This window comes from Nycticebus coucang, chromosome 12, assembly GCF_027406575.1.
Source record: "Nycticebus coucang isolate mNycCou1 chromosome 12, mNycCou1.pri, whole genome shotgun sequence".
Lineage (NCBI taxonomy): Eukaryota > Metazoa > Chordata > Mammalia > Primates > Lorisidae > Nycticebus > Nycticebus coucang.
In genome coordinates this window covers 109,381,566-109,405,418 of record NC_069791.1, presented here as the reverse complement: position 1 = coordinate 109,405,418, position 23,853 = coordinate 109,381,566, and the positions used below count along the sequence as shown (strand labels likewise).

The following is a 23,853-nucleotide window of genomic DNA, read 5'->3' as shown; positions in this document are numbered from 1 at the left end:
GGCCTGAGCAGCAAGAATAACACGGTCCACTGGAGAAATGAGAGTGAATCCCAGGACGTTCTCGGCAGCTACTGGGAAGAAGGCTCCTCCTCCTCGGAGAAGAAGCTGATGGGATTTAGGTCAGGGGCTGTTGGGGGCCCTCTTGTCACCACAGAGGAAGAGCAGACCTTGAGAACAAAGCCAAGTGGAAGGGAAAGAAAGACACAGGTGGTTCCTAACACCCCCAAGTCCAGCCAAGCAAAAAGCTAGCTCTTATCCTACACTTCCAAGTTACATGAGCCAGTCAATAGTGCTTTCTCATAGGTAGTTTTCTGTGGATTTCTGCCAGTATTACGAAGAGGTCTCATAATCTACTCTAAATGATAAGATTTAAACAAATGACTGAGAGGTTTCCAGAAAACCTCTAAGCCCCACCGCCCCAAAATCCCTAGACTATAGTCTTGGGACAAATGTCTACCATTAGCAGGTCTAAAGCTCAGTCTAATTACTGCATTATCCCAAAAGAAAGTGCTGGAGCGGCTGACACTTGTTAGTGACACTGACCAAGTGACATTGTCACTGGGCCCACAGTCCTTTCATTCCCTCATTTAACCAAATTATCAGGCAATCCAGGCATTATGCTGCACGTAAGGAAGAGCAGTCACTGCCCTTGTGGAAGACGGGCAGCACACAGGTGACAACACGGACTGCGACTGCCCCAGGGCTACTATTCAGGACACTGGCTCCCTCGGTGGACTGCGACTGCCCACAGTACTACTATTCAGGACACTGGCTCCCTCGGTGGACTGCGACTGCCCCAGGGCTACTATTCAGGACACTGGCTCCCTCGGTGGACTGCGACTGCCCACAGTACTACTATTCAGGACACTGGCTCCCTCGGTGGACTGCGACTGCCCACAGTACTACTATTCAGGAACACTGGCTCCCTCGGACAGGCATCTCAGGGGGGCCTGACCTCACTCGTGGTCAGGCAGGAGATGGTGGGCAAGGCAATCTGTATCAGTAGCCAGAAACAGAAAACCCAACTCCAACTGGCTTAAATGGCACAAGGGAGTTACTGGCCCATATAATGAGGAGGTGGATCCAGCGTAAGACCCAGTGCTCTCCTCCCCACCCATTCCCAGCATAGACCCTGCCCTACAGCTTTCTCCCTTCGTGGCAATAAAATGGCTAAAGCAGTTCCAGCCTTTCCACCGTCACAAAACACGGTCCAGAAGAAGACAACCTCCCAATGACCAAGAGACAATTTTCTTCCAAAGTCCCAACAAACCTCCAACAATATCTCTATGGCCAGAATTAGATCAAATGCCCATTTCCTGAACCAAGTCCAAACCTGCATCTTGCTGGGTCAAGCCATGGCTACCTGAACCCAATCACTGTGGAAAGGATATGGATTAACTTGGCCAGATGAGATAAGTCAAGGCTGAACTTTGTTGTCTGGGAGATTCAACCCCTACCACCAACCAAGAACAAAAGAAAGTTCAAGCCACAGCTGAGAGCCCAGCGTGGGAGAAGTACAGGGAGGGCTTTTAAGAAGACAATGCAAAGTCTACCACAGCAACTCCTTTTCTAGGGAAAGAAATCCTCTCTTCCTCCCAGACTCTCAATCCACAAACATTGGACATGTTCCCAAATCGGACAAGTCAAATGTCAATTTTTTGAAAGACACAGCAAAAACTGGATGTTATTTCTGATCTCTACTAAGCCTGAGAGAAAAGTTTTGTTTTGTTTCACATAATGGGTACAAGAGCAAGTTTCTTTCTATTACCAAACAGAACAGAACAACAGAGCTATGGAAGAATGACAAATTCTCTCCTTTCTTCAGTTTCATGTGCAATGCTGCCGTCTTGGCCTGGGGACTCTCTCTCTCAAGCAGCTCCCACTACTACATGAGTGCTACCATAGGGACAGGAAACTCTTGGCATGCCTGCCACCACGTCCCCTCCCCACGTCCATGGCAGACACTGCTAACCAGTAATAGCACTCTTTCTGAGCCCAGGTGAGAAGCCACAGTCCTTCTCAACCAGATTCCCAGGCAGCTACTACCAGAGTTGGCAGCAGGGTGAAACCCATTGACTTCTCCTGTCAGAGTATGTATTCCACCTGCAGAGATAGCATCAGAAAGCCCAGACCTTTAGTTCCAAAGGCTGTCCCTTACCCAGGGCAGGCCCAGAATTCAAGCCAACATCCCTCATGTTTGACCTTCTCAACTCCGACCATTTGTCTTGTGCAATATACAGAATCAATGCCTTCGGATGGTCCCTGAGAAAATTTACTGTCCTTTTTTGCAAAGGGCATAGTTTTCATATTTCTCCAATAATTTTTTTAAACTAAAAAAAAATAAAGAAAAGACTGAGCCTCAGGACAGAACTGAAATTTAAAGCCTTCACAGAAAGCCATTAAAGGTCTCCCTGGAGGGCTAGACAGCAGATCAGAACAGGCATCCAGGGCCCTTGGGCCACCACTCCCTACAGGCTGTGCAGGACAGTTTTCCATCTCACACAGGACACAAAAGAGCAGCTCTCATGGTTCAGAAGCCCAGTGGGGACAAATAACAAAGGGACACATGCTGGGCAGGCAGGGCAGAGAAAAATAACACCAGGAGGAGCTGAAGGTCAAATGAAGGCCAGTGGCCACAGGCTCCTAAGATGCTCACTGCATGGGGAGCTTGGACAAGGGAAGGACCTGGAGATTCCAGCCCTCCCTCTGCAACCCTAGCCACCCACACCAGGGAGCCAGCCAAAGAGAAGAAATTAGGTAACATTCACTGACCACTTACACAGGGCCTGGAGCTGCGCTGAGTGCTTTAGAATCATTAGCTCGTGTAAGCTTCCCTACAATCCTATGAGAAAATGTAATAGACATGGTTTTGTCTGCCGGCATGCCTTTGGGACTGGCAAAGCTGTCAATCACGGGGCTCTGCTCACTACTGGCTGAAAAAAAACCAACAAAGACTCTTTCCTAAAATGTTACATGTGAACATTAGAAGAAAGAGTCTCTTTGATTCTGTGTGAGGCTTGGCACTACCAGGTGTCATTCTGGGGAGTACTGAAGAATGAAACCAGCACACCAAGGACACAAAACCCAAGTTGGGGGAGGAAAAGGGTGCAGGCATCACAAGGACACTGGGTCTGATGGTGCCTGAAGAAAGGGACCAAGCTGTTCTTGGCTTCCCAGCTACAGCAAGAAAAAATTCCCCTGCTGGCCTTGGTTTGGCTTTCTGCCACCAAGAACATGTCAGCGTTAGTTGGGGAAACTGACATTTGAGAAGTTACTAAGCAGAAGGGCCAGAGTCACTGAGTTGCACTGCTTCCCTAGCTGAGCGTGGGACACAGCCCTCCTGCCCCAGCAGTGCCTGCGACACATCAGCATCCATGTGGCATCCTGCTTGATGCCACCTTGCAGGAAGTAGGGAGAAGCCTGCTCCAGGCCACTCCACCCCCTTCAAATCTTTAAACACAAAACCGGAGGCTGAGAAGGGCTATGGGAATGGCTCCAGACATACCACTAATAACAACAGTGTGTAATGTACTAGGACTGCCCAGCAGAGAGAAAAGTTGTGACAAAATAGACATAACAAGGCTGGTCCCACAAGAGCGATGGGAAGAAAGCCTCGAGTGGTGCTTTGAGAAACAATCCAGTGGGTTTCTCCTCAAGAACACTTTCTCAGCCCCCTGCAGAATCTCAGCCAACAAGAAGCCCTTTATGGACCTGGAAGGTTGACTACTGAGAAGGCAAATCCACCTAGAGGCAGAGAAAACACAGCGCGCTCAAACCCCTAATATCCAAACAAGGAAACCTGGTTAGTCAGAACCCTCACAATTACAACTGAAAGAAAACCAGTCATGAACTGGCTCATATGACAAGAGCAACTTACTGGCTCATCTACTTGAGAAGTCCAGAGGAAAAACAGCTTCAGGAAAGCCTGGACCCAGGAGCTCAAACAGGGTTATCAAGAACTGCTGACTGTTCTCTCCCTCCATTCTGCACTGAGTGGACACCATATGGGGTAGGATCTTTTCACAGAGTGGCAAAGACAGCTGCCAACAACTCCTGGCTAACGTCACCCTCTCAAGCCTGCTGCAAATGGCTCTTCCAGGCCAGCTTGGGTCTTGGCGGCCAATAAGCTCACTGTCCAGGCCTGGATAGGCTACTCTCCTCTGAAGCCTAAGAATCCCATCACAATCATCATAGTAAATAAAAATGATAATGATAGTTTAACATTTACCAAGCATCTATGAAGATTCATTGAACTGGTACATGGTCTCTCATTTTCCACACCAGAACTCTATGACAGTTTTTTTATCCTCATTCTGTAACTAAGGAAGCCAAAGGACAGAGAGGCTAAGTAACCTACCCACGGTAGAGCAAGATCTGACCCTTGCCGTCTAAACCCCTAGGCTAAACCACGCACATCATGAAACCTCCACCTGAACAGACAGGGACCTAGGAACAGGGGGCCCCAAAGTGCACACACAGGCTTCTTCTGTGGCCTGCGATGCTCCACTGCCCAACCCTGACTGTGCCCCAGCAGCTATGGCACCCCCAAGCCCCAAGCTACACCTGCTCAAGCAGGCCAGCGTCTACCATCCTAACAGTGGCTCCTTCTGTGGCCAGAAGCAAAAAGAAAGTTCTGACCATCAGCAGAGATTAACTCTGTCTAGAACATGTCAGCAATTACATTTTTCAAAACTTACACATCCAGCTAATTGGTTTGCTTTCTTCTATTTCTTCTTTTTGAAATATTTGTCTGTTTTACAGATGTTTCTTATACCTATAAAAACTGGAAATTCTCAGACACCTTAAATCAGTGGTTCTCAACATTCCTAATGCCACAACCCTTTAATGCCGCAGCAGTCCAAAGGGGTTGCAACCCACCAGTTGAGAACCGCTGCCTTAAACCCCTACCTACCCATTGTTTAAATGGGGAGACTTCAGATTGTAAAACTACCTGGTTAAGAAACTGTTTTTTTTCTATCCCATGTATGGGATGAAATTTTCCCAACAATTACCATATGCTAAAACACACTCACTGTGAAATACACTCAGAGCTGCCTGCTCGTGTCCAGAGTTTCACTGTCGTTTCCTCCTCACCTGGCTTCTCAGGTGGGTAAGCTCTTCCTTTCCATTTCATAGACAAGGAAACAGTCTTGCAGAACTCAAGCAATTCACCCAGAAACTCATAATTTGCAAGTAATGAAGCAGGGACTCGAGACTAAGCTGATTCCTAATACAAGCCATTATAATGACAGGGAATATAGTTCTTTCTTCAGTGATACAGAACCACAGTCTCTAAAGCCTTCAGTCTTTACTGGGAACACTAAATGCAATTATGTGCAGAACTCTAGCACAGCCAACTGAAATGATGGTCTGGCTGAGAAAATGCCAAATTAGGCACATATTACTCTATTTATAACAGTCATTTAACAGTCCCTGATGCTCTTAAGATGTCATTTTGAAATGTGAAAAAAAGGGAGAAGCTCAAGGAATGGAAATTAAATTTGGGATCATAGTGCCGACATTCGATCACACACACGAAACAATTACATCAGTGCCGTGCCCAACACCTAACGGCAGAAAGACGGCCAGCGCTGCTGCTGTAAATTGACTTAACGTGGACTCCTTCACACATCCACAAGACGTATTTATCTCCTGGTCTTATTTAAAAGCAGTTTAAAGAACAGCCAATAAACTGCTTAGCTTACCTAAAATGAGAAACAACTGGAAATAACCCAAATGCTAAATTGACCATATTAAATTGATCATTCCAACCTGGAATGCCCAATCTGATAATATTATATGTTAACTCAATCAAATACCACAAACAGGTGTGTAAAAACAGTTACCATGAAGCCTATATGGAAACAATAAAAACTGCTTTTGCAGGAGTAAGTAGTGGACGGAGGGACTAAACAGTGGCAAGCAGAGATCCTAAGTACAAGCATATAAAAATACATTCTCACACGAGCAAGTGCAGTAGAAATGCATGTTCCTGTGTGAGTTGGGACTTCTTTTGATTCACTTAATGGTTTTATTTAATAAAATATAAACAAAGCCACTGAAAAGGAAATAAAATAGCTTTGAAATAAAAATAGGCTTAATTATACTTAGAAAATAAAAAATATTCTGCCACATCATTTTTCACCTGTGATATTATCAGACACCCTTTGGTCACTGTCTCTCTCGTATTCTTTCTTTCTTTTTTTATTTAAATTAAAAAGTGCAGGTGAAAGGTGTGCTCAGGCTTTAACCAAGCCCCTGTGTGCTTACCTCTTCACCCCTCCCGCTCCCCTACCTTGCCAAGGCCTGGACCTTCATGCCATGCCGCTCCTCCTGCTCTGCCAGCTTCTTTTTCAAGGTGTCGACCTCTTGCCGGAGTGCAGCCGAATGCTCCATCTCACCATCAAGCAGGTTCCGCAGTGATCTGTGAAGAGGAGGCCCATCTGTTCAGATGCCATCAACCCAGAGTCTGCTGAGCCCAGAACATAGTTCCTAACCTAAGTCAAGCCCTGAGTCATTCATTTCTACAAGGTTCTACGTAAATCATAATTTAAGCATATCTCATCTAAACTGATGGAAGAGATAACAAAATCTGGTCAGGAGCCTCAGACTAAGAATTAGGATGAGCCCTGAGGCAGTCAGCTGCAGCCAGCTCCACGTCCCTGGTGGCCTGAGAGCAGACCGGCCATCTGACAACTTCAGTCAAAGGACAGCAACAAGCTGAGCAAATCCCAGGAAAGTCTCTATATACAGACAAAAGTTTAGGATGCTCAAAAGTATGGGACATTAAACTGAGACCGCTTTGTCACAGCTGCACTTTTTCCTTCCTAAGAAAAGGAAAGGATGCCAGGAGAGGCCAAAAGAATGATCTGAGGCATGAAAACGGAACATCCACTCAGATTACCTGGCTGATGTCCAGTCTTGTTTCCCTGCTGCCCAGAGCACACTGTGAGCCTGTGTTTCATCGTCCAGGCTAAACAAAATTTATATAGCATGCAGTCTGATATAGTGTAGACAGTGTCATAAATTCCCAAGTTCATTAACCTTTCAAAACATGTTCACTTGTGTATCTAGCATGCCTGATCTTATTAAATAAGGGAGAGCACAGCAGGTCTTCCGGGAATCATCACAAGTTACCAGCCACTAGTGACCACCTAGAAGAAAGCCCTCCATGGCTCTACTGACCCTCTTTTAAAGAGACAGGGTCTCGCTCTGTTGCCAGGCTGGAGTGCAGTAGTGCGATCATAACGCACTATAGCCTTGAACTCCTGGGCTCTGATCCTGCCCCTTCAGCCTCCCAGGTAGCTATGGGAGGCTGAAGGGGCAGGATCACTATGACTGGCTAATCTTTTGTTTTGGTAGAAACAGGGTCTCACTATGTTGCCCAGGCTGGTCTTGAACTCTCACCTCAAGTGATCCTCCCACCTTGGCCTCCCAAAGTGCCGGGTTTACAGGCCTGAGCCACTGCTGACCACCTACTTCCCCTACCTGTGAGTGCCCATTTCTAGAGAACAATTACCAATGACTAAATCTAGAGGACACGTGCCATGTGACATTAGGATATAAGCAAAACAGTCTGACCCTCAGCACCACTCAGATTATTCACTGAAATCTTCACAGCTTTGAGAAAATTCCCCTCTTACAGCCTGGGACCACCTGACACAAATGTAGCATAGTTGTTGTTTTTTTTTCCCCCCTTTCTTTCTCTGGGAAAAAAAAAAATTGACAGTGACTATTGTTCTTCACAAGGTAAGACACAATCTGTGGCTTCTTCTAAGATAATAGGTCCAGCTGGAGCAAAGGAAGAGAATCCTCAATGGCTGAATGCTTTTGTTGAAAGTTTATTTCGAAAATGGTATAATCTAAAGATTCCTTTTAAAAACAATCTCTTTTGTTTTAGACATCATGCTTGTTTGCTTTTATGTGTTTCCATAAAGGATGAGAGAGAAGCTTGTCAAGTAGGGTTCAAAAATAAGGTTTAAAAGAGAATCATGATTGGATGTCACCATGGACCCTTAATTTCTGCTCTAAATAGAGGAATGAGTGGTGAGGTGCACACACACACCCAGGAGCACGTGCACCCGCTCCCAGCAGGCAGAGGCCTGGTGGGTGACATGGACAAGCCCCTCCACTGACCACCCACAGTCGAGGCGAGATGCTTGCAGTTGAGAAGCTCCACTTCAGACAGCCGGATAGTAGCAATGCGACCAATGGCAGGTAGTAATCTAGCACTGGTTTCAACAGCAAAGATTAATAAAACCCTCTCAAGTGTCTGCAAATGATCTGTGGGCCAAGTCAAAAGAATCCAAATATCATCTTGCCCTAAGTATCCCTAATTTGGGCAAAATTTAAAACAAATGTTAGAATACCTGGAACATGATAGATAAGGCTATCATTAAAGGTTAATCAAAAGACTGCTTTAAGGGAAACACGTGACAGCTAAGGGGTATGGGTTTCTTTCTAAGGTAATAAAAATGTCCTAAAATTGACTCTGGTAATGATTTCCCATATCTGTGAAGACACTGTAAACCTCAAATTGTACCCTTTAAACCAGTGAATTGTAAGGTATATAAATTAAATCTCAATAAAAGCTGTTTAAGAGAAAAAGTTAAAGGTAGCTCTACCAAATTCTCAGTTTGTCGTAAGGTGGTGCCGTTATCGTGAGGTTCTCGCTCCTTGCTCACCCACACGCCACAAGAGATACAGACTCAAGTGGCACAGTCCAGGCAAAAATAAATAGCCAGTCACAGTCTTGTCAGTAAAGCAAAATTGCCTTCTTCTGGTCTACTCTCTGTGTCCCAGAGGTGGAATGTCCAGGGCAGCGTTTACTCCTGGAGCCTGACAGTACCTGTTCTCCTCCTCCAGCTCATCCTTCCTATTCATCATGGCCACAATGGCTTGTCGCAGTTCACCTAAGAGAAGAAAACAAGGTCGAAATTAATTGGCAGATCTTGCATGTTACACCATCCCCTCATCTCTGTGGATTGCATGCTATTAAGTTCCCTTTGCCCTTTCAAAAATTTTCCTATATGGTCTAAGAGATCCAATGGGCTCAGCAGATCCCTCTTCATCAGCCACACAACACAGAAGGGCCAGGCGGGATGAGAATTAATGTGAAGGTGCCTCCTTGGTGAATATATATCCAGACGCCATGGAAAAAGAGTTCGCAATGTCTAAGTGTTTTGTTTTTTTTTTTTTCCCTTAACAATTTTTGTATTAAATCATACCTGTGTAACAGTGACTTATTCCCAGTTAAAGCTGTTCATCAACCTAGACAGCTGATTCAGTGACACTTGGGCTCCATAGTGGCATAGAAAGAGTTACTTAAATTTACTACAATATCTGGTTCTCCTACAGTGCCTTCTATAGTTAGGATACAGGTGACACTATGACGGGTGGAGGGTGTCTCCAACACACACCCCATAATTACTTCTAGGAGCTACTCTTCCGGAAAGCTTCAACATAAGAAAGCATTCTGGATAAAGAATACCTTTACATTAAATCAGCACCCAAGTTTCTCATCTGCATCAAATTTAATTGTAGTCACCATCCACATGTTGAAGAGACTGCCACATCACTTCATCAGATATCAAGACGGAAAACTTCTGAATGTCTTCTCTAGACCCAATGTTGTGTTTATTTCCCATAAAGGACTCTGTGAACGTGATCTCCCTCTGAGGAAGGGCTGAGAGGGAGCTCAAGCCAAAATTCTGGCTCTAGCCAGGGCAGGTACATGGCTATGCGGCAAACACTCTCTGTCCCAGATTTCTGTTTAGTCTTCCTTTCCAACCTGTCTATCCACTCTGAGGCAATTTTACTTGATACTTACCCCGCTTTGTTGTTGTTTTTTAAAAATCCTTTTCTGGGAAGAGGTATGGTTGGCTGATTTCTTCCTTTCAGCTAAAATTTAAATCCTTATACTTGCCAAACTCTATTCAAAGCTCTTACTGGCATTATCTCGTCTAATCCTTTATACACACTGAAGAAATGCACATCACTATTCCCATTCTGTGAGGGTATAAATAAATCACAAAACAGAAAGTGCAGAGTAGATGGGGGAGGGACAGAAATGTTAACCAGTGTGATGAAAATGTGTCAAATGGTCTATAAAACCAGTGTATGCTGCCCCATGATCGCATTAATGTACACAGCTATGATTTAATTAAAATAAAAAATAATAATAAAAAAATAAAAGAAATGGATAAGTCGCTGGGTCCCACCAAACCCTCACACTCAGGATACTGCCAGACACCAGGCAAGAAATGGGATCCTGAGACCAGAGAGCTACTGTTTTATTGACATTTGCAGTGAACAATAATCAATTTCATAGATAAGGAGCAAACTCAGAGAGGTTACTGAATAGGTTACACAATTGACACCTCATAAACATCAGAGTCGGTATTCCTGATGGCTGTGCTGTCACGAAGCACAGCTCTGACAGAGGCCACAAGGGCCAGGGTATTATACCTCTTTGGCTCCTATCTTTACATAGACAATGGGGAAACTGTTCCTTTACTCCAAGGCCTGCTTGAATTCAGTATTTTCTTATATGGCCCTCCTCCCCATAGTGACAGGCTGGAAGAAATGAAATCTCCTCTGAATCAAAGAAATTGCATCCTCTTAGAAGGTCTCCCCATCTGGCAGGTTTCCCCCTGTCTGGCTCTGTCCGTGGTCGTGGCACACATGTCCGGCCTGCACAACTAGCCTGCTCTCACTGGACCAGAGCAGGCTAAGAGCCAGAGAAGACGTGCAGGGTGTGGGCACCTCCACCGCCCATGCGCTCGGTCTGGGGTGAGGAGACGTGCAGGGTGTGGGAACCTCCACCGCCCGTGCGCTCAGTCTGGGGTGAGGAGACGTGCAGGGTGTGGGCACCTCCACCTCCCACGCACTCGGTCAGGGGTGAGGAGACGTGCAGGGTGTGGGCACCTCCACCTCCCACGCGCTCGGTCAGGGGTGAGGAGACGTGCAGGGTGTGGGAACCTCCACCTCCCACGCGCTCGGTCAGGGGTGAGGAGACGTGCAGGGTGTGGGAACCTCCACTGCCCGTGCGCTCGGTCTGGGGCGAGGAGACGCGCAGAGTGTGGGCACCTCCACTGCCCGTGCGCTTGGTCTGGGGTGAGGAGACGTGCACGGTGTTGGCACCTCCACTGCCCGTGCGCTCGGTCTGGGGCGAGGAGACGTGCAGGGTGTGGGCACCTCCACTGCCCGTGCGCTCTATAAGGAGAGCCCTGGACTGGGGGCAGGAGAGTTGTGCTTAACGGGCATTCAGTCCCTGGGCTCTGCCATGCCTTCCCTGGAGGAAAACCACTCACCACCACAATGATCCTGCTACTGAGACATTTGTTTTTGTCATTCCTTACAGCCCCTAAACACCATCCAACACCTTTTAATTGCACAGAGACCTGTCTGGTCCAGCAGCCTCTTAAACGACCCTCCAGAGTAATTCTGACAGCAATATTTTGGCCATACCCACAAATATGACAGCCTTTCCCCTGAGTAAGAGATAATCCAACAGATGTTTATTTCATGGATTTCTTGGCCAGAATCCAAGTTTCCTCATGTCCATCACCTACTTCCAATCCGATAAAACCTGACTAATGTATTCAGGTCCAGATGAAAAGACACCTATTCTGAGCAGCACAATGCAAAGTATACAATAAGCAGTCACCTCTGTCTCCCCGCTGGCACACAATGTCATGCATCTTGGTGTCTCCAGAGCTCCCACACACTGAGCACTTAGTCAAAATTATGGAGCTGAACTCTGTGACATGAGTGGTACAGAGAAGCCACTCTTCTTTAACTATGCTCCCAAAACTAACAGAAGAGATAGTGGCTGTCACATAGTAAGCATTTTCTGTAGCTAGCAATGAATCAACCCCTGACAAGCCTCTTTTCAAATCTCACAATCACCTGGTAAAGATGTTCAATACAGATTAGGAAATAGGAAACTGGGGCATATTCCCTGCAAGGTCCCAAGTCAACTTCCAAACCCTCCACATGGTCTAAGATTGCAGACATTGTCCTGGGCGGCCCAAGAGGGGCAGACACTAGAAGAATAAGGCACTGGGGTGGGAGATGTAAGGAGCAAGATCAGACAGGGGTTCCAGCTGCTTCCACTCCAACAGCAGGAGCAGCACCCGCAGCATGGGGCCATCAACAGGCTCCCAGGCCAGGTAGACCAGAGCTCAGACCCCAGTTCAGCCACAGACTGGATGTAGACCTCAGCAGGTTTCTGCCTCTGCAGGCTACAGAGTGGGATAAGGCCGTGTACCCTGCAGGATGGACAAAAGACTAAAGCTGCCAGCCTGGTGCGCATACTGCAGCAAATGCAAGGGGGCAATCTCTGCAGTCAGATTCCGAGTTCAAATCCTGGCTCTGGTTCAAACTTGGGCAAGTTACTGACCCTCTCTGAGCACGAACTCTCTTATCTATCAAACTAGATCTTAACAGTCACCATCTCATAGAATGTCATAAGGATTCAATGACTCCTTAAGTGAGAGGCTTAGCATAGTGCCCAGCACCTGGTAGCATTTGACAAGTATTACTGATCACTGTGATGAGAGTCTTTCCAGAACTACAACAGTGGGGGACAGAAGATGGAGAAAGCTTGACAGCTCTTGAGTACGAGCTGGTTAACTGGGCACATTTTCAGGAGTCAGGGGATTTACTAAGCTCCTATGTACCTCAATCTTGTGGAATAAAAAGGAACTTTTTGAAGTGGTCTCTGCCCTCAAGCAGCAGACCAGATGATAGAATTTCCAAAAGTGTCAAACACAATCACCACCGGGTTACAAGTGGGTTAACTGGGCACATTTTCAGGAGTCAGGGGATTTACTAAGCTCCTATGTACAAGTGGGTTAACTGGGCACATTTTCAGGAGTCAGGGGATTTACTAAGCTCCTATGTACCTCAATCTTGTGGAATAAAAAGGAACTTTTTGAAGTGGTCTCTGCCCTTGAGCAGCAGACCAGATGATAGAATTTCCAGAAGTGTCAAACACAATCACCACCAGTAATGTGGGAAATCACATGACCAGAGACGTGTCATTTGGAAGAAACTGAGCAAGGGTCTGGGTTCTGGGGCTTTTCTAGGCATGGGATAAAGGGGTCTCAAATACTGCCACTCGGACTTTGCAGCTGAAAATTTCACATTCCAGGGAAAATAATCTTGGTGGAGGAACCATATCCCAGGAGGTATCAGAGTTGTATGAACACTCATCTGGCAAGAAAAGCCTCGGGCAGCACTAAGAGATCTCAGCCATGAGCCTGCCTTGCAGGGCCCAAATCACACTGCACAGAAGCCACCTGTGAGAAGCAGGGAGGCCACCGGTGCTGACCCAACGACGCACACCAGCACCTATATATAAGCCTTCCCTTCCCTATCCCAACACTGCACCTTCCCAGCCTCTGTTGGTGTCAACATCAAAATGACTGGCAACACGAGCACAGAGCAGTACTCCGGTGGTGGGAATTGTTTTTAAAAATCCGTCACAGAGAGAAAGGCTGTCAGAGCCATCCCTTCTGTCCACATTAATGGAGAGAGAGCTGGTATCCCCCAGAAAGTGCTCTTTCAACAGGGTTTAACTTTAATATGCATTCACTCTTGCTGCCACACTGGCTATTTTGTAACTCCTTTTGTGCAGGAAGGTGTTAAGTAACATTGGGGTGATTTCTACATATCATGTAAATATTATACTCCATGAGCACAGGTGACATGCGCAGGCAGAGGTGTTTCAAACATGTAATTTTCTCTCTTCTCCTGGGCACTGAGCAGCCTGCTATTTGTTCAGTCTCTGTCATTGGGATTTCCTTCCTCTTTATTACCTGCTATAGCATACATTTCAAGTGAAAGTACAGCTGCATTTCTGCACCGCATCCTCTGCAGAGGCCGGCCACGCCAGAGCTTCCCTCTCTTAACGCTGGAAGGTGAATGGCTGTCCATCTCAAAATTGGCTCCTTGCTTGGCTTCAGAGGACTGAAGCACAAATCCTATCACGGACTCAGGAGAACATTAACTTCAACCATCAGAAATCCATCTGGGATAAAAAGCAGCGTTTCAAATCACTGTGGAAAGGATGCATTTGTCCATAAATGTTGCCAGGCAAGGAACCATTTTTGAAAGCAAGAATTAAGACTTAAATCTTTGTTTCTATAATGTATCAAAATAAGTTTCAGACACAATAATATTTAAATGTGTAAAGTGAAGCAATAAAAACTATATATGAACTTTCATACCATCTTTCTTAACATGAAACAGAAGACCAAGTTCAGTAAGAGTTTTGCTACACCATCTGCCCACCTAACAACTACCAAACCAGTCCATCTTTTGTGGAACCTGCAGCTCCCCTGGGCAGCAAACTGGCAGAGTAAAAAAGAACACCCTTTTTCTAATCACATCTTAGGTTAAGAGACCAGATGCCCCACACTCTGAGCCCCTGGCAAATGACACTCCACCTCTCGTCACCCTCCACCAGAGAAATGTTGCCAACTTCACAGGGTAGGGCACAGCAGTATAAACATCACTGCCACACTCACCTAGCCCTGTATCATCTAAGTCTGCTTTTGCCCTATAAAGGTAGCCATGAGGTATGACAGAGAACACAGGGCCTGCAAAGCCTCAAATATTTACTAGCCCTTTACAGAAAACACCTGCCAATCCCATCTTAGAACACCCACAAGCTCTTCCCTCCACTGACCCCCATCTAGGCATTCCCAGTTCAGGGCTGGAAGTGGCTGTGTGCATGTGGGAGCTCTCTGACACTGTGCTAGTCGGGTGGGCTCACTGCTGTACCCAAACCAGAGACTGCAGATGGAGCTTTATTAGAAGGACAGAGCCGCTGAGCAGCAGCTGCCTCGGATGTGGTTCACCCCTTCCTCCCTCGGCAAGACCTCCTCCCCTTTTCTTTGGGTCCCTCTGGCTGTCCCTACACAGCCTCCTGCCCTGTATCTCCTTCCCCTATCCTTCCTGGTCCCCCTGGGGTAACTGCATCTATGCACGAGGCTCCACTCGCAGACACTGGGGCCCCGGGCCTTCCCCTGAGCTCCAGGGCACAGGCACTCCTGTAGCTGCCTCCTCCACTCCTCCCTGTTCAGTCTGCACCACATCAGACCCGCTCTCCTCTCCTCTCTTTTGGAGCCTGTGTCTTGGCACTGCCTGTTCCCCAAGCCTAGAAGGCCCAGCCCCCCCTCCCTGGCCCCTTCGAGCTTCTGCTGGAGAGTACCTGTTCCCTCTGGCTATAGCAGTCTTACAAGTCAATGGGCCTGCCCTGTCTTTTCTTGCTGCTGCTCAGACAGTCTTCTGTCCCCACCCATCCAACCCATGAGACCAAGGGGCACTCATCGACGCAGACTGAGTCAATCATTCAGGCTCTTCCTGAAGTTTTGGATGTGCCACAGTCTCTGGACTGTGAGAGAGAGACAAAGAAGGCGGCAGCAGACAGATGTGGCCCGGAGAGAATGGTTCTAAGTCACTCTACCAAGTCCATTTACTGAAAGCCAATTTGCCAAAAGATCAATTTAATGACCTCATCCTTAGCCGAGACCTTAAACTGAGCCAAGGACGGTTTGCTGGGGGCTCTCTGGCCAGCTGGTGCAGAGGGCTGGGCAAGGTCAAGTGCCGATGAAGGCACAGGCAGAAGTCCATCAGACAGGGGAGCCAGTAAAATCCCTCAACTGCAGAGAGGACACCAAGTCAGCAAAGCTGGAGATGTCTGAAATGTCAAAAGTATGCCACTGAGCCCTGTAGCCTGGGAAAAGCCACTCAGAACCAAAACTTTAAAAAGAATTTGTACCAATTCCATGAACTCACTGATTGCTGACTTGGTCTCTTGCTGTACAAAGGAAACCAAGATGGCCATCTGAGGGTGGCAACAGCAAGTGAGAGCAAGCCGACTGTGGTGCTCGTGTGGCCACACACGGATGGCCATCCCACTCCTGCTGGACTTGCCTCCACCCCAGGGCCTGAGACACCCTGCAGGCCTCTGCCCTGTATCTCAACTTGAGTAGCTTCCATGTCCTCACAGCCAAACAACCCAAGCAGAATTGACGGGACCCTCCTTTCCCTAAATAAGCACCCACCACCCCTCGTAGACATCTCCGTGAGAGCACGTTATCCACGGGGCCAGAGCCGTACATCTGCAGGTCGCCCACCAAAGTCCTTCCCCCAAGCCTGTAAGTCCCCTGAGCACAAAGGCCAGTGCACAGAGGCCAGCGTTACATATGTGAGGGCTGTTGAATGAATCAAAGGTTGGGTACATAAGTGAGGGAATTAATAAACTGGAGAATGACTGTCGCTCACAGCTAAAACCTGCCCCTTGGCTCCAGGAACTGAGCACAGGCTGGGCTGGGCAGAAATGTCAACTGTGGTTAATAATAAGTTCAAGGCCTCACCAGAGAACACTAACCACCAGGTTCACAGCTGTAATTTCCTGCCCCAGTGACAGGGATCCAAGCTCAAATTGAGCTTTTTCTATTACATGTCTTGGGAATGTGATATACATAGGCAGGACAAATCCTTACTTATTATTATCATGACCTAAAACAGGACCAGCCAGCATAACCGTTCCCCTCCTTTCTCTGCAATGACCCCATGAAGCCTCAGTTTCAAAAAGATCAGCAGAGCAGGGACCAACCCCTAGTCCCCAGGGACCCAACATAAACACAGACACACAGCCTGATGACGTGCTGGCCCATTCACACAAATGGCTGGGGGCCTCAGAGGTTGCTATATAAAGACTGAGACAGTGTCACTGAGGCAGGGGTGAACGGCACCCCATCTTCAGCCATTAAAGGCCTCCCAGGGGAAAATTATCCTGAGACTAACTGATGTTCAACTCCCTTTTCAAAATTAAAAAAGGAAGAGGTTAATGAATAGGCTGAGTAGATATGCACATCAGGATGCGCAGACGCATGTATGCACACACACTCACATACACACACACAGATCTGGGGAATAATTTCCTGGCTTTATTTAGCATCTTCTCCCAAAGACCTCAAAGAGTCTTTACAAACCCTCCCCTGGGGACTATATTCAGCTATATTTAAAGAGCGAGCTCACGAGGGCACACACACAGAAATAAAAAATGTTCTTCTATGAGTATGTACTTAACCTACATCGTCGTTTTTCAAAGTTAACATCCTGCTTTTTATATCTTTGACTGCCTACCCACTACCTTTCATCTCCAAAGGAAAGGATAAACTATATCCAGCTCCAAAATGTAACTTTTTAAATCAACCTTGGGCCTCTTTAGCTTTTTATTATTTCTCTTTTCTGTCTCCCCTTTGTCCCTGCCCACCCGGAGTTTCTACTTTTCAATTTGTTATGATGAAAAAGAAATAAATGCCCTCCAGACCCCTTCCCAGTGCCCCGATGGCCAGTGGTCACCTTGCACTGGCTGCTTTCTGCAAGCCCACCAAGGGGAAAGGTACTTGAAATACACAATCTCATTTCACTTTCACAAGGGCCTTAAGAGCAAGTATTATCACACTTGCTATAGGAATGAAGAAAAAAGCCCAGAGAAGGGGAGTGACTTGCCCCCTGCCACACAGCCAGGCAGCAGCAGGACAAGGCCCACACCTGGCAGGGCTCCTTGCAAGCCCATCCCCTGGGCGGGGACACGTGGCTCCGGCTCACACCCACGCCCAGGGTGGGCCCCTCGCTACTCCCCAGCCATCTCTGTTAGGGAAATCAGGAATCTGATTAACTTCCAGCCTTTCCCAACTTTAAACTAATATTTCTATATAATGTTTCTATAATAATAATCTAGAAAAGGAAAGAAAGGTTCAAGGAACCCATGGGAATAGGACGAAAATACATAAGAAAATCGTGAGGTGCAGGAAAAAAACACCTTGCAAGAAAGGTTCTGGCTCTTTATTAACTTCTTCATATCAGCAATATTTTGGTTCTCTCTGGTTTCTGTGCATGTAAACTAACACTCTCTCTCTCTCTCTCTCACACACACACACACACACACACACACACACAGTTTGTTATCCTTAAGGCAGATGTCAGACAGGACCTCATCGGTAGTAAACTCCTCACAGAGATGTGGGCTGTGGACACAGCAAAAAGAATCAAAGACGTGGGCGGCGCCCGTGGCTCAGTCAGTAAGGCGCCGGCCCCATATACCGAGGGTGGCAGGTTCAAACCCAGCCCCAGCCAAACTGCAACCAAAAAATAGCCAGGTGTTGTGGCAGGCGCCTGTAGTCCCAGCTACTCGGGAGGCTGAGGCAAGAGAATCGCTTAAGCCCAGGAGTTGGAGGTTGCTGTGAGCTGTGTGAGGCCATGGCACTCTACCGAGAGCCATAAAGTGAGACTCTGTCTCTACAAAAAAAAAAAAAAGAAAGAAATCAAAGACGTGCCCAGCTGAAGTAGCCCCTTCCTCTAGTCCACTGTCCTTGCAGGGATATGGCCCCGGCTGCCACCCAGTTCTGATTGGTCAGAAGCAAGAACCCACATTTTTATACCCACTCAATTTTTAAATGCTATTCACTGAGGTCACTGCCATGCAGGCCCAACAGATTGTGCTACAGGCCACCACTTGGAAACTCCTGCCTTAAAGTTTGAATTTTCAGCGCCCATCAGCTTGGAAATGGAGGTGGTTAGCACACATCTGCACAGCCATTTTCAAAACCAGCCTTCCACCCATGTCAAAGAATGTGCAGGCATGGAAGGGGCCTGAGACAGGCTTTAACAGAAGCAGAGAATGGACTATGGCTGGACCCCCAAGAGAGAACACCCCTAGAAGCCTCCACATAACTAACTCAGGGACCAAAGAGGGATGGAGCACCCCCGCCCTGCCCACTCCCACAGGGCTAGAACCCTCAGCACTTAGGACAGAGCACCCTGTCCTGCCCCCCTCATAGAGGACTGGAACGCTCAGCACTTAGGACAGAGCACCCCTGTCCTGCCCCCCTCAGAAAGGGCTGGAACGCTCAGCACTTAGGACAGAGCACCCCTGTCCTGCCCCCCTCATAGAGGACTGGAACGCTCAGCACTTAGGACAGAGCACCCCTGTCCTGCCCCCCTCATAGAGGACTGGAACTCTCAGCACTTAGGACAGAGCACCCCTGTCCTGCCCCCCTCATAGAGGACTGGAACTCTCAGCACTTAGGACAGAGCACCCCTGTCCTGCCCCCCTCAGAAAGGGCTGGAACGCTCAGCACTTAGGACAGAGCACCCCTGTCCTGCCCCCCTCAGAAACAGCTGGAACGCTCAGCACTTAGGACGGAGCACCCCTGTCCTGCCCCCCTCAGAAAGGGCTGGAACGCTCAGCACTTAGGACAGAGCACCCCTGTCCTGCCCCCCTCAGAAAGAGCTGGAACGCTCAGCACTTAGGACAGAGCACCCCTGTCCTGCCCCCCTCAGAAAGGGCTGGAACGCTCAGCACTTAGGACAGAGCACCCCTGTCCTGCCCCCCTCAGAAAGAGCTGGAACGCTCAGCACTTAGGACAGAGCACCCCTGTCCTGCCCCCCTCATAGAGGACTGGAACTCTCAGCACTTAGGACAGAGCACCCCTGTCCTGCTCCCCTCATAGAGGACTGGAACTCTCAGCACTTAGGACAGAGCACCCCTGTCCTGCCCCCCTCAGAAAGGGCTGGAACGCTCAGCACTTAGGACAGAGCACCCCTGTCCTGCCCCCCTCAGAAACAGCTGGAACGCTCAGCACTTAGGACGGAGCACCCCTGTCCTGCCCCCCTCAGAAAGAGCTGGAACGCTCAGCACTTAGGACAGAGCACCCCTGTCCTGCCCCCCTCAGAAAGAGCTGGAACGCTCAGCACTTAGGACAGAGCACCCCTGTCCTGCCCCCCTCAGAAAGGGCTGGAACGCTCAGCACTTAGGACGGAGCACCCCTGTCGGGCCCCCCTCAGAAAGGGCTGGAACGCTCAGCACTTAGGACAGAGCACCCCTGTCCTGCCCCCCTCATAGAGGACTGGAACGCTCAGCACTTAGGACAGAGCACCCCTGTCCTGCCCCACTCAGAAAGGGCTGGAACGCTCAGCACTTAGGACGGAGCACCCCTGTCCTGCCCCCCTCAGAAAGGGCTGGAACGCTCAGCACTTAGGACGGAGCACCCCTATCCCTCTCAGAGAGGACTGGAACGCTCAGCACTTAGGATGGAGCACGCCTGACCTGCCCCCCTCAGAAAGGGCTGGAACGCTCAGCACTTAGGGGCACTTGGACTCACTGGAAGGAGTAACTCAGGCGGGGGTCAAGGGGATGGGAGCCCCTTTACTTTTAATTTTATACATTTCCACATGCATGTTCTCGTTTCATATAACAAGAAGTCAACAGGTAATCTCTATATTTATTACCTCAGTTTTTTTTTAAAGCATGAGCACTTTAGCTTTCAAGAAGAATCACCAAAAAGAACTAAAAACAGAAAGCTTTAAAGGTTGCTTTAAGTAATGGAAGAAATTGAACTAAGTGAAAGACTTAATTGCCAGGAAGAAGGAGAGGGTGGTATATAGTTGGGGATTTTTTTTTAATGAGGTGAAATTCACATAACACAAAACCATTTGAAAGTGAACAACTCGGTGGCATTCGGCAAATTTACAGTGTTGTACAACCACTGCCTATCAGAACATGCCATCGCTCTAAAGTAAAACCCCTTGCCCATTAAGCAATTTCTGCCCATTTCATCATCCTAGCAACACCTATCTACATTGTCTCTACAGATTCCTGATATCCCACACATAAATGGAATCATATAATCTGTGGTGTTTTTGTCCAATCTCCCTGACACGGTGTTTCAGAGATCCATCCACGCTGGAGGAAGCTTCTGCGCCTCCTTCCTTCCTGTAGCTGAGTGATGTTGCCTTGTATGGATACACCAAAATGTGTTATCCACTCATCAACTGAAGGACATGTAAGCTATTTCCCACAGTTAGGAGATACAGTTTTTAAAATTACTACATCTCACTTCCAGACCAGCTCAGCAACTTGGATGGCAGGTATCTGTCCTTACTACCTAAGATAGTCAGTTCTATTTCACCATGCTGACACCAAGTGCTTTTCAACAATAAACCATTACTCATATAATTGTTATGCAGAGTGCAGCAGGGGGTGGGAAGGAAGACAGCTGGTCCCCCAGCAGAACACCATCACAGGGTGGGGGGCACTTACCAATTAGACATGCACACCAAGCTTACCCCTTCTCATTCATCACTGTTCCAAGGGCTCCTAGTGACATGCACAAGCAGGCCTTGGTGAGAAACTACAGAAGAAACCAAGAAAGGCCCTGAGTTAAGGTGGCAAGTAGAAAACAGGTGTTAATTAGATGGTGCCAGATAAAGGTGGAGCTAAGGAAGGCAGAGCCTACTTGCCCTTCACTGCAAAGCAGCTAAGTGAGGGGCCCAGAGAGGAGGCACAGCTGCACAGATACTGGGGAGAGCTCGTTTGAATAACAGGCTATCCTACTGCTTTATCCTACTTAACTCCTGTAACCCTCCCTCTCCCCCCAACAACAACCGAGTCAAATAAACCTGGGTGCATGGGTGGGGCTGTGCAGTAGGGCCAGCAAAATCTCTTCTGAATTTCTCTGGAGAGAGCATGTCTTACCAGCTGGGCCCACTGCTGCCTGAGGTTTTATAGGCCTGGTTCCTGAAGCCATATGAATCTACGACCCTCGTGTAGTCTGAGGACTCCTCGTTCTCCCCCAGTACTTGTGGAGGAGAATCCAATCCCTACAACAGGATGAGACTCCCAGCTGAGAGGAAGACAGCGCTGGCACAATGCAGTGGTGAGCCTGCCAAAGGGGAGAGCAGAGAGGGACAGGCATCCCCGAGGCACCTGGGATCTTTCACCCATTGCCAGCCTTGAAGGCTAGACCTGGATTTGGCTATACTACAGGAAACAGTGAGCTCCTTATTTCGTGAACTGGTGGCATTATCCCCCATTTTATATGTGGAACAACATATGCCAGCAGAGCACATGCATGGGCCAGACATTGGGTGAAAATGTATATAAATTACCTCACTAAACTCTCAAACCACCTCACAAAGCAAGTGCCAGAATCAAATCCATTTTTTTAAACAACCACCATTTTATTTGCTCACTATTCTATGGGTTGACAGGGCTATTACTCTGCCCCATTATTCTGCTAATCATGCTTGCAGTCAGATGGTGGCTGGAGGTAGAACATTCCAGATGGCTTCCTTCATGTGTGTGCCCTTGGCAGAGGAAGCTGGAAGTCTGGGACCTCTTTTTCTCACATTTGCCTTTTCCCACAAGACTAGCTTGGACTTGTTCATGTGCTGTCTTGGTCCCAAGAGCAAGGCTGCAGCCCTGCAGGCCTCCCAAAAGCCCCACACCAGCTTTTGCTCTGAGGAGGCTCCAGGGAGTTGCAGTCAAGGTGTAGTCAAGGAGGCAGCAGAGGTGCTACATGGGGGAAGAAGGAGCAAAGTCCATTTTACAGAAAACTGACACATGAAGCAATGTACCCTAGGTTACAGAGGAATTACAACACGGAACTGGGATCAGGACAGAAGCCATTTAACATGGGAAGTCACAGCCCAACTGCCACGTGACACTTGCTCCCCAGAACCCCAGTGGGGTCTCAGGAGGAAGAGGCCAGGGCTTCCTGCTGTCTCTGTACAAATCAGCATTCTCAAGATTGTCACTGAAGCCTCAGCGGGTTCAGGGCAGAACCACCTCAAGCACAGGTCAGGGACACCTGCTTCTCCTAAGAGAGCCTTCAAGGGAGGCCTGAAGACCACTGAACCCTGGACCCAGCACAGCCAACATGCAACCGCACACCTAAAGGCTGGAGGTGGAGGAGCAGTAACAGTCTCTCATTTTTCTTAGGCTGGTTTGAACTGGTTTCTGTCACTTGCAACCCATGAGTCACACCTCAGATGCTACAACTTGCAACCATCATAGAGTTGGTGCTGGTGTCAATGTGGCCAGTGAGGTGGGGGAGACACAGGAAGAGGAAAGTGTGTGATGTCATGACAAATAACAAACAGACAAGGATGGTGGGCTCAGGTGCTTTAGGCATTTCACACCCACTTCCGCCTCAGACGTTCAGTCTGTAAAATGCAGAGGTTACACGTGCTGATCTTCTGGAATCCTTCTAGCCTGGGATGAGTGATTCATCAGGAGTAGCCGACGAGCCTCTCCAGTTTCTGCCTTCTGCAGGCAAAGTGAAACACTAGCTGCCCCTGTCACGTGCTGCTCTCCGCTGGCTGGACAACCAGCCAAATGCAACCAGCAGAGATATGACCCTGACCTGCCTAAGGCCCCGAGTCTGCCGTGGCCTCCAGGGCTGCGACGCCAACATCTGCTGTGATTGGCCTCATGCACAGCGGAGTGGCAGGGTTAACTGATGGCAAGCAGGATTAATTGCATGTGGCATCCTCATAAATAATTAGGGTATAAAGCAGCACAGCTTCCTTCCACCCTCAGGCTGTGGTATCATATGTATGGGTAATTCTCAAACAGATTCTCTCACATCATCCGCAATTAATCAGAAGCATGCAGGCACTGAGAGGGCACAGGCGGGCCTCACACCCAGACTGATTCTCACCAGCTCTGGGCTGTCCTGCTGCACACTTCCCACATAACACCTCACCTCCTATGCAGCCATGGTATGTGGCTTGCCTTCTCTAAACCTCAGTTTCCCCACCTCTGAAGAGGGCATGATGAACCAAGTGTGGTAGCTCACACATGTAATCCCAGTACTTTAGGAGGCCAAGGTAAAGGATTGCTTGAGGCCAGGAGTTTAAGACCAAAGCTAGGTGACATAGCAAGACCCCATCTCTACAAAAAATAATTTATAAACAATTAGTCGGGCATGGTGATGCATTCCTGTAGTCCCAGCTACTAGGGTGGCTGAGGCAAGAGGATCGCTTGAG

General features: G+C 48.1%; 1 protein-coding gene across 3 annotated transcripts in view; it reads right to left on the bottom strand.

Annotated features, from left to right (window-relative positions):
* SNX29 (sorting nexin 29) overlaps positions 1–23,853 on the bottom strand; it is a 640,705-nt gene that overhangs the window by 445,466 nt on the left and 171,386 nt on the right. For all 3 annotated transcript variants that reach the window (XM_053556354.1, XM_053556355.1, XM_053556356.1), the window contains exons 12-13: positions 8,849–8,912; positions 6,296–6,424 (exon numbers count right to left, since the gene is read on the bottom strand). In XM_053556354.1, coding sequence (XP_053412329.1) covers positions 6,296–6,424; positions 8,849–8,912 — 193 coding nt within the window. The remainder of the gene's footprint in view (positions 1–6,295; positions 6,425–8,848; positions 8,913–23,853) is intronic.